The 11,020-nt window shown below is 43.0% G+C and overlaps 1 protein-coding gene across 1 annotated transcript in view; it reads left to right on the plus strand.

Annotated features, from left to right (window-relative positions):
- Positions 1 to 1,758: 1,758 nt before the first annotated feature.
- CASS4 (Cas scaffold protein family member 4) overlaps positions 1,759 to 11,020 on the plus strand; it is a 22,433-nt gene continuing 13,171 nt past the window's right edge. The window contains exons 1-2 of the mRNA XM_007464269.1: positions 1,759 to 2,181; positions 6,450 to 6,551. Of these exons, the coding sequence (XP_007464331.1) occupies positions 1,759 to 2,181; positions 6,450 to 6,551 (525 nt within the window). The remainder of the gene's footprint in view (positions 2,182 to 6,449; positions 6,552 to 11,020) is intronic.

The following is an 11,020-nucleotide window of genomic DNA, read 5'->3' on the forward strand; positions in this document are numbered from 1 at the left end:
CTATTTTAAGTTTGGTAGTGTATATATGTCCATGCCACTCTCTCACTTCGTCCCAGTTTACCCTTCCCCCTCCCCGTGTCCTCGAGTCCATTCTCTACGTCTGCGTCTTTATTCCTGTCCTGCCCCCAGGTTAAAATATAATTGTTACTCTAAGTATGTATATGAACATGTAGGTTCAAGAAAAGGTCTGGAAAGACACAACCAAAGAAGTAACAGTAGTGACCTGTGGTTGGTGGCACTGTAGGTGCTTTTGGTTTTTTCTATTTTCTTATCATCATTTTGTATTCTTTCTTTTATGAACTTTCATCGCTTTTGTAGCAAGGAAAAAAAGGCTCATGTACAAAAATGTGCATATGATCTCCTAGGATCTCAGCTGCTGTAGATTTTATGGAGGATTTTCAGTGCCTATTTGCCTGCAAGGAGGATTTGATTCTACTTAGTCTTCTCAGATATACATGCATGTGTTTCCCCAAATCCACAGACCTGATTGTGGGTTTAAGGTGGTATTTTTCAGCAGTTGGCCATCCAGTTCCATTTTTGTGACAGAAAAGAAAAACATTATTATGCAAAAACAAAAAACTGCATCAGTTCTCAACCAATGTAATGGGAGGATTGGTCGTTTTTTGCTTTATTTATAAACTGTGTATATTAGGGGCTAGTGGGTATAAAAAGTATAATTAACTAAATTTGATTTTTTTAAAAAGGCAGCCAAAGGATGAATACCAAAATGCTGTAAATAGTTACCTCTGAGTGGTGGGATTGTAGGTAATTTTCATTTTCTTCTTTTGGCTTCTCTGCAGTTCCTAATTTTTCTGTAATGCACTGAGATAATCAGGGAAGGAGATTACTATAAAACCCACAGAAACAAATCGCATTCTTTTATTGACAGCGGAAAATTCCAGTAAGAAGGGGTTTTACCATTGCTGTCGTTACAAGAGGTGGTTTTTCGTTTTTTGGAGGACTGTGTGGCTTACAGAAAGAGCATGGGTCTGAGAATTAGGAGACTGCCCGTGTTTTGATCCTGGCTGTAGAGACTAGTCACTCACCCCCTGTGTCTTTGTTTCATTGCACGTGAATAAATGAACATTGATGGAGCCTCGCCTATGCGCCTGGGTACGTGCTTGATGCTGGGGAGAGAGCAGCAAATCGAGTGAGGTCTGGTCCCAGAAGTCATGGAATTTCCAGTCAAAGAGCCATGGCAAAGAGCAGTAGAATCATTTTGACACTTTACAGCCAAGCTTTACTGAGCGCTTAGCAAATGCCAGGCACTGTTCAATGAGCTTTCTACACTTACCAACCCATTTAATTCTCACAATAACTCCATCAGGTAGATAGTACTATTATTCCCATTTTACAGACAAGGAAACTGAGGCCCAAAGAGAGTAGCTAATTTACTCAAGGGCACACAGCTAGGAAGTCACAGAGTCAGGATTTCAACCCAACTCTGTGCTAGGCTGCCCTCTACCATATAACTAGGGAGGTCATAAATTAAATCAGGACCATGAGAGGGGAGAGACTGGACCTGGTCTCAGGGTGGAGGTAATACTTCCTGGAGGGTCTGACATTTTACCTGAGACCACGCCCCACACTCCCCAAGGATGGGTAGAAATAAATCAGGCAAACAGCAGGGACAGGACCTCTGGGGTTGAGGAAACAAGATAAATGAGCAGCTGTGACTGGGTGCTAAGCGAGTGGTATGGCTGCAGTAGTTATTGGAATGATAATGACCATGAATTCTTTCGCGCCTTCTGCCCCCAGATGCTCCTGGCCAGGGCACTTTATGACAACCACCCCGACTGCGCCGATGAGCTGGCTTTCTGCAGAGGAGACATCCTGACCATTCTGGAACAAAATGTGCCAGAAAGCAAGGGCTGGTGGAAGTGTTTGCTTCACGGGAGGCAAGGCCTGGCCCCTGCCAACCGCCTTGAAATCCTCGTGGAGGCCCCTGCCGACAGGCCCTGTCCCCCTTTCCTGAGAGGCCCGGAAGATGCTTCCACCAGCTCCCAGGAGACCTATGAAGTGCCCACCCCGCTCAACCCCTCATCTCCAGGCCCTGTGTACGAGCAGATGAGGAGCTGGGTGGAGCGGCCTCCGCCTCCCACCGTCCAAGTCTATGAAGTCCCCGACCCGCCTGTCAGCGCCAGAATCGTCTGTGAAAAGACTCTAAGCTTTCCAAAGCAGGTAAGCCTGTTTCCAGACAGAATAGGTCAAGGGGTACGTAGCACCCAGGGGCTTAACTACCCTTGAATCGTGGGTGTCCGTCAAGAGATCAAACGTACAAGATGGGAACCAGATGGCCGGGGTGTGTGGATGAGCTTGTGTTTGGCGCCCACTTTGGTTGTCATTAACACTCTGGGTACCCTGGCGGTTCCTGGCTTGCCAAGACACCCACACTTTGCAGGAAACTAAATGCTTCGTCAAGCTGTGTGTGAAAGCATCTCAACATTCATGGTGGTGTTTTTTTACACCAGGAACACTAGGATGGCTAGTGGTAAATGGAGGGGTTGAATTTCCATGGGTCAAAGGCAGGAAATCACTCATCAGATTTAAAATTTGTATTCCTTTCAATCCAGAAACTTTACTTTCAGAATAGCTACAGAAATATACAAGAAGGCAGAAATAGATCTGGATGAGGTGGCCATAGGCACTATAGCATTATCTGTTACAGGGAAAAATCCATGATGCCTAAATGTGTATTCATGGGGTATTTGTTACATAAATTTTGGCATAACCCTATGATGAGCTACTGTGCAGTTGTGAAAAAAAGATGAAGCAGTCTTATAAGGTATTTATAATTGGGGACAAAGAACCATTTAAATAAAAACCAACCTAACAAAGAAAAACTCAAAAAAAAAATTGTGTGTGTATGTGTGCATTGAAAAGAATACACACCGACGGTGGTTACCCTTAGGAAGTGGAACTGGTTAAGGAGAAAGTGAAAGAAGGCATTAAGCAGGGACCTTTATTTTATTCGCTCCTATGTCCCCAGCATCTGGGACCATGCCTGGCATGGGGTGGGTACTTGATAAATATTTGATGAACAAAGAGACTAGGAAGTTGATTTGTGCGTTATGTAGAACATGTGTTACCTCTGTAATTTTTTAAAATAACAATTTTTTAAAAACAGAGGAAAAGAAGCGCTCAGTAAATGCAGAATGAAACTTTTTTTTTTTTTTTTTAAAGAAGGAAAGGAATTAAAAGAAGAGAAAAATAATGTACTGTTTTTCCCCAAGCCCTGGCCTTCATGAAGTGTTAAGAATGTAGAACAGATTTGCATGGTCTTTAGTCACTGCAGGCATTTCCTGCCATCACACACTTTGCTTTCAGCTCAGATGACGCATCCCACCCGGCCCCAGCTCTGCATGGAAGTCCCGGTGAGGTCCATGTCTAGGAAGGGCCACTCCTCCCATGTATGTGCTGGCCCCCACCCCCCAGCCCCCCGAGCAATATCCCACCTACCACGCAGGCCTTCTCCACACTAGCTTCTTCAAACAAGAAGGTGTTGATTCCTTAAGAGATTTTGAGTACTTCAGATTTCCTAGCTCCCCGGGGCTGCCAGGCAGAGAACCAGCTGTTTCAAAGAACAGCTGCCACTCGTAGGCACTGGCTGCAAACACCAGAAGGAGGCAGCTGAGTCTCCAGCAGCCATCCGTGAGGTGGACCCCAAGTCACTTTTCGGGAACAACCGGCCCAGATCTAGGCCTGGCACACTCAGCTGTCATCTGAGCAGCTGACTCGGTGCTGGCTTCTCTGAGAACAACAAGTGGCCTGGGCTGAAGTTAATTGAGTTGCTTTTCAAAGCCACTAAAAGACACACAAAAAAATCCAAGGCCCCCGAAAAGGACAGCAGCTGCAATGTCCACTGTGCCCCGGGGATCCCAAACCCCCAGCACAGTGCCAGACTCCTGCAAGGTGCTCTGTAAACATTTACGGAACGAATGAAATGACCGGATCCAACCTAAGGCTTCATAACCGTGGACTCACTGTCAACTTCTAGACTGACAATGAATGGTATGAAAGGAGAGATGAGTTTACCATCCTAACTCAGAAAAGGGCCAGGGCATTAGCTGTAACATTTGTCCTTGACATGAAGCGTGGAGCTCTCACTGGTGCAGGCTGCGGCCATGGACAGAAACCACGGCTGCCAGAGGGGAATTTAGAAGCGAGGGACTCCTCACCACTCAAGCAGGTCTTGCTGTGGCCCCAGTAAAACACCTGGGGAACTTTCCTGCCTTTCACTCCTGCTTAAGTTCCCTCCATCGCTGCCCTGTCTATATTTTTGCTCCCTCCCGCCTCCCTTTTTTATTGCCTTCTCCCTCTTGGGGGTATTTTAAAGCAAGAGATGCCATCTGTGGCTTAGAAATCAGGAGTCCAGGTTCATTTGGCTTTTGGGGTAGCCACAGCTATGCTGGGTGATTGGAGACATCCCAGCACCCCTCTGTACTTCTGTGTCTTACTCTGTATCAAGAGAGGGTGGGGCTCCATCATTTCTAAGTTCACCTCAAGTTGCATCTTTTGGTGATTCTGAATAATTTTGTTTCTTCCTCTACTACAAGAAGGAAGGAGCTAGAAGAATGCAAGATGATAATCAGTTAAGAATCTTCTGATTCACAGAAAAGGCAGACATCTTCTCCACGTTCGGGTAATCTAGCGGTGAGCATTGAGTCTGAGACCGCCCAGAAAATACTTCATTCTGAGCAGAAGCGGACATTGGTAAAACCAAGCACGTCCAGCCGTTAGCTTTGAGCTGTTTTCCGACGGGCGGTTCACAGGGTTGGCACATGTACCGGGGGACCCATTTCAGAGATTCCCCGGGTTGAGTATCTCTAGATTAAGGTTGGCCAAAAATTAAAAACCAAGAAGGTGGAAATATGTCACCTGTCTCAAGTTGTCCTAATAAGGGATTCTCCGTCTTTCTAGCTGGAAGAGACCCGTGTAGATTAGAACAACTCTTCGCTTTACAAATGAGGAAATTGATTCCCAGGGAGGTGAAAGGCCCATCCAGGGTCACACCCTGATGAATACCAGAGACCAAAGGTTCTTTGTTGTGTCTGTCTCTGTCTGCACCCCTGGGCTGACAACACCCAAGGCAGAGCCCTTGATCTTGTTCACCTGGCTCTGTGGCTGACGCTATCTACTTTGTTTTATTGAAGTTTAACCTATAGATCCTAAGGGTACATAGTTCAGTCGCTAGTATCCGGATCAAACTAGCATCCCAGAAGCCCCCTCCCACCTCTCCCAGCCACTTCCCCCCAGGGTAACCACTGTCTTGAGCTTTGTTTTACTTTTTATTCCAACTTCCTTAATACAACATGCCAGCCTCTCTTAAAAAAATAATAAAATAAAATGACCATACAAAGAAGGTATTTGATTTTGGTTTAAATTCAGAGAGGGTAATCTTTTGTATTTCGAGTGAAAAGGTTAGATTTCCTGATGAAATTGCTTTTAGACCCTCTAGTTCTCCAACTGGAGTTTCCTTCTGTCCTCCAAACCTTTCAAAACCACATTTCTCAAAACAGGTTCCTTAACTGATTGCCATCTACATTTTCCAAGAAACACTGGGCATTTTTGAACTAACTTCTTTCCACCTAAAATTCCAAACACAGGAAAGTCCCCTTGTAGTCTGTAGGTTGTCTCTTGGGCAAGTGTGACCCACAAAGTCAGCTGCATAAATAAAATGGACCTGTGGTGATTGGGGAGTGGTAGGCAGTGGAACCGTGTTTGGACAGGCTCTGAGGCGGGAGAGAGCTCGGTGTGTTCCAATAAGGAGGGGGGTAGGCAGGGAGGAAGGAAGGTGATGGCTGACAACTGGGGACACACCATGCATAGTCCCTGGGGTTGGGCAAGGCATGGCCTGCAAGGAGCTTGGAATTAACCCAGAGCATAATGGGGAACCATTGCTGAGTTTGTCCTGGACATATCAGCCGAAGACCAGCAGGGACCAAGTCCGGTTTACTAATCTGCAGCAGTGAAGGGGACCACAGAGGGGAGGATCAGGTAGCACCTGTAAAGCCCCCCTGCCTGCCTCATTCACAGCTGCATCCTCAGCATCATTAGATAAACATTAATAACCCAGCATTCGAATCACAGCCTGGGATCCCTAGAGAACAGCAGAATCACCCGGAAAACTTGATGATACAGCAGTTTTTCAGTTTCTCCATCAAGACTCAGAAATTCCGTACCACGACTCGGAGCCCAGGAATCTGCATTCCAACCTGCTTCCCAGGTGAGGCTGATGCAGGCAGCTATGGGCCAGCATGTGAGGAAGACTGCCCTCCACCATGGACCTCCCCAACAGCGTCCTGCTGTTCTCAGTCTCAGAGTGAAGGACCTCCAATTAGAGGTGCCCAGAGAACGTCCCAGTGTGTCAGAGCTGCCTTTGCTGTCTCATGACCCGTGGAACTCAGCGGTGACGTTTCTTTCCCTCAACTCTTCTTTTTCTCCCCAAGGCTCTCTTCATGATTCCCAGACCTGCTTGGACCTCGTTTCCAGCTCTGCCTTGCCAGGTGTACGATGTGCCTGCCCAGAGCCGGTGCCTCCCAGCCCTAAAGGTGAGCCTCAGCCGTGGCCCTGCTCTTCCCACACCTCTCCATCCATGGTGGGGTCTCAGGGTCATGCAGACCCTGCATTTCAGCTTTACCACTGAGATATCTCCTGGAGCATCAGTCCTGACTCCAAAGGACACATCGCCACTCAGAAACCAGCTTTGTGCCCAGGGAGCCCAGACCTGCTCAGGAGAACATTACTACTATTTGAATTCTGAATATTTAAAACTTTTTTACTTTTCATTTGTAATAGATACTTTATATCCACGCATATGTACACACACAAACATACACATACACATATCTGCACTTTTTTTTTTTTTTCGGTTTCCAAAGCACTTTTATTTTGGCAGGGGCGATCTTAGTTCCCCTGCAGTGGGAGTGTGGAGTCTTTTTTTTTTTTTTTTAATAGATCTTTATTGGAGTATAATTGCTTCACAATACTGTGTTAGTTCTGTTGTACAACAAAGTGAATCAGCCATATGCATACATATGTCCCCATATCCCCTCTCTCTAGGGCCTCCCTCCCACCCTCCCTATCCCACCCCTCTAGGTCATCGCAAAGCACCAAGCTGATCTCCCTGTGCTATGCTGCTGCTTCTCACTAGCTATCTATTTTACATTCAGTAGTGTATATATGTCGATGCTACTCTCACTTCGACCCAGCTTTGCCCTCCCACCCCGTATCCTCAAGTCCACCCTCTGTATCTACATCTTTATTCCTGCCCTGTAACTAGGTTCATCAGTACCTTTTTTTTTTTTTTAGGTTCCATATATATGTGTTAGCATACAGTATTTGCTCTTCTCTTTCTAACTTATTTCACTCTGTATGACAGACTCTAGGTCCATCCACCTCACTACAAGTAACTCAATTTCATTTCTTTTTATGGCTGAGTAATATTCCATTGTATATATGTGCCACATCTTCTTTATCCATTCATCTGTCGATGGACATTTAGGTTGGTTCCATGTGCTGGCTGTTGTAAATAGTGTTGCAATGAACATTGTGGTACATGTCTCTTTTTGAATTATGGTTTTCTCAGGGTAAATGCCCAGTACTGGGATTGCTGAGTCGTATGGTAGTTCTATTTTTAGTTTTGTAAGGAACCTCCATATTGTTTTCCATAGTGGCTGTATCAATTTACATTCCCACCAACAGTGCAGGAGGGTTCCCTTTTCACCACACTCTTTTATTGTTTTTAGATTTTTTTGATAATGACCATTTTGACCGGCGTGAGGTGATACCTCATTGTAGTTTTGATTTGCATTTCTCTAATAATTAGTGATGTTGAGAATCTTTCCATGTGTCTCTTGGCCATCTGTATGTCTTCCTTGGTGAAAAGTCTATTTAGGTCTTCCACCCATTTTTTAACTGGACTGTTTGTCTCTTTGATATTTAGCTCCATGAACTGTTTGTATATTTTGGAGATTAATCCTTTGTCTGTTGTTTCATTTGCAAATATTTTCTCCCATTCTGAGGGTTGTCTTTTTATCTTGTTTATGACTTCCTTTGCTGTGCAAAAGTTTTTAAGTTTAATTAAGTCCCATTTGGTTATTTCTGCTTTTCTTTCCATGACTCTAGGAGGTGGGTCAAAAAGGATCTTGCTGTGATTTATGTCATAGAGTGTTCTGTCTACATTTTCCTCTAAGAGTTTTATAGTGTCTGGCCTTACATTTAGGACATTAATCCATTTTGAGTTTATTTTTGTATACAGTGTTAGGGAGAGTTCTAATTTCATTTTTTACATGTAGCTGTCCAGTTTTCCCAGCACCACTTATTGAAGAGGCTGTCTTTTCTCCATGGTATGTTCTTCCTCCTTTGTCATAAATTAAGTGCCCATATGTGCATGGGTTTATCTCTAGGCATTCTATCTTGTACCATTGATCTATATTTCTGTTTTGTGCCAGTACCATACTGTCTTGATTACTGTAGCTTTGTGGTATAGTTTGAGGATGGGGAGCCTGATCCCTCCAACTACGTTTTTCTTTCTCAAGATTGCCTTGGCTATTTGGGGTCTTTTGTGTTTCCATACGAATTGTAAACTTTTTTGTTCTAATTCTGTGAAGAATGCCATTGATAGTTTGATAGGGATTGCATTGAATCTGTAGATTGCTTTGGGTAGTATAGTCATTTTCACAATATTGATTCCTCCAATCCAAGAACATAGTATATTTCTGTATCTGTTTATGTCATCTTTGATTTCATTCATCAGTGGTTTTTTTTTTAATTTATTTTTGGCTGCATTGGGTCTTCGTTGCTGTACGCGGGCTTCTCATTGCGGTGGCTTCTCTTGTTGCAGAGCATGGGCCCTAGAGTGCACGGGCTTCAGTAATTGTGGCATGCGGGCTCAGTGGTTGTGGCTCACAGGCTCTAGAGTGCAGACTCAGTAATTGTGGTGCACGGGCTTAGTTGCTCCGCAGCACGTGGGATCTTCCCAGACCAAGGATCGAACCTGGGTCCCCTGCGTTGGCAGGCGGATTATTAACCACTGTGCCACTAGGGAAGCCCCTCATCAGTATTTTATAGGTTTCTGAGTACAAGTCTTTTGCCTCCTTAGGCAGGTTTATTCCTAGGTATTTTATTCTTTTTGTTGCAGTGGTAAATGGGAGTGTTTCCTTAATTTCTCTTTCTGATTTTTCATTGTTGGTGTACAGGAATGCCAGAGATTTCTGTGCATTAATTTTGTATCCTGCAACCTTACCAAATTCATTGATTAGTTCTAGTAGTTTTCTGGTAGCATCTTTAGGATTTTCTATGTATAGTATCATGTCATCTGCAAACAGTGACAATTTTACTTCTTTTCCAATTTGTATTCCTTTTATTTCTTTTCCTTCTCTGATTGCTGTGGCTAGGACTTCCAAAACTATGTTGAATAAGAGTGCCAAGAGTGGACATCCTTGTCTTGTTCCTGATCTTAGTGGAAATGCTTTCAGTTTTTCACCTTTGAGTATGATGCTTGCTGTGGGTTTGTCATATATGGCCTTTATTATGTTGAGATAGGTTCCCTCTATGCCCATTTTCTGGAGAGTTTTTATCATGAGTGGGTGTTGAATTTTGTCAAAAGCTTTTTCTGCATCTATAGAGATGATCATATGGTTTCTATTCCCTAATTTGTTAATGTGGTGTATCACATCAATTGATTTGCGTTATTGAAGAATCCTTGCATCCCTGGTATAAATCCCACTTGATCATGCTGCATGATCCTTTTACTGTTTTGTTGGATTCTGGTTGCTAGTATTTTGTTCAGGATTTTTGCATCTATGTTCATCAGTGATATCGGTCTATAATTTTCTTTTTTTGTGATATCTTTTTCTGGTTTTGGTATCAGGGTGATGTTGGCTTCATAGAATGAATTGGGGAGTGTTTCTCCCTCTGCAATTTTTTGGAAGAGTTTGAGAAGGATCGGTGTTAGCTCTTCTCTAAATGGTTGATAGAATTCACTTGTGAAGCCATCTAGTCTAGGACCTTTGTTTGTTGGAAGATTTTTAATTACAGTTTCAGTTTCATTGCTTGTGATTGGTCTGTTCATATTTTCTATTTCTTCCTGGTTCAGTCTTGGAAGGTTATACCTTTCTAAGAATTTGTCCATTTCTTCCAGGTTGTCCATTTTATTGGCAAAGAGTTGATTGTAGTAATCTCTTATGATACTTTGTATTTCTGCGGTGTCCATTGTAACTTCTCCTTTTTCATTTCTAATTTTATTGATTTGCATCCTCTCCCTTTTGTTCTTGATGAGTCTAGCTAAGTGTGTATCAATTTTGTTTATCTTCTCAAAGAACAAGCTTTTAGTTTTATTGATCTTTGCTAGTGTTTTTTTCATTTCTATTTCATTTATTTCCTCTCTGAGCTTTATGATTTCTTTCCTTCCACTGACTTTGGGTTTTCTTTGTTCTTCTTTCTCTAGTTGTTTTAAGTGTAGGGTTAGATTGTTTATTTGAGATTTTTCTTGCTTCTTGAGGTGAGGTTGAATTGCTATAAACTTCCCTCTTAGAATTGCTTTTGCTGCATCCCATAGGCCTTGGGGCATCGTGTTTTTGTTGTCATTTGTTTCTATGTATTTTTAAAATTTCTTCTTAGATTTCTTCAGTGATCTCTTGGTTATTTAGTAGTACACTGTTTAGCCTCCATGTATTTGTGTTTTTGATAGTTCTTTTTTCCTGTAATTGATTTCCAATCTCATAGCATTGTGTTCAGAAAAGATGCTTGATATGATTTCAGTTTTCTTAAATTTTCCGAGGCTTGATTTGTGACCCAAGATGTGATCTATCCTGGAGAATGTTGCATGTGCACTTGAGAAGAAAGTGTATTCTGCCACTTTTGGATGGAATGTTCTATAAATATCAATTAAATCTATCTGGTCTATTGTGTCATTTAAAGCTTGTGTTTTGTTATTTATTTTCTGTTTGGATGATCGGTCCATTGGTGTAAGTGGAGTGTTAAAGTTTCCTACTCTTTTTTTTTTTTTTTTTTTTTT

Source organism: Lipotes vexillifer, unplaced genomic scaffold (assembly GCF_000442215.2).
Source record: "Lipotes vexillifer unplaced genomic scaffold, Lipotes_vexillifer_v1.1 scaffold417, whole genome shotgun sequence".
NCBI lineage: Eukaryota > Metazoa > Chordata > Mammalia > Artiodactyla > Lipotidae > Lipotes > Lipotes vexillifer.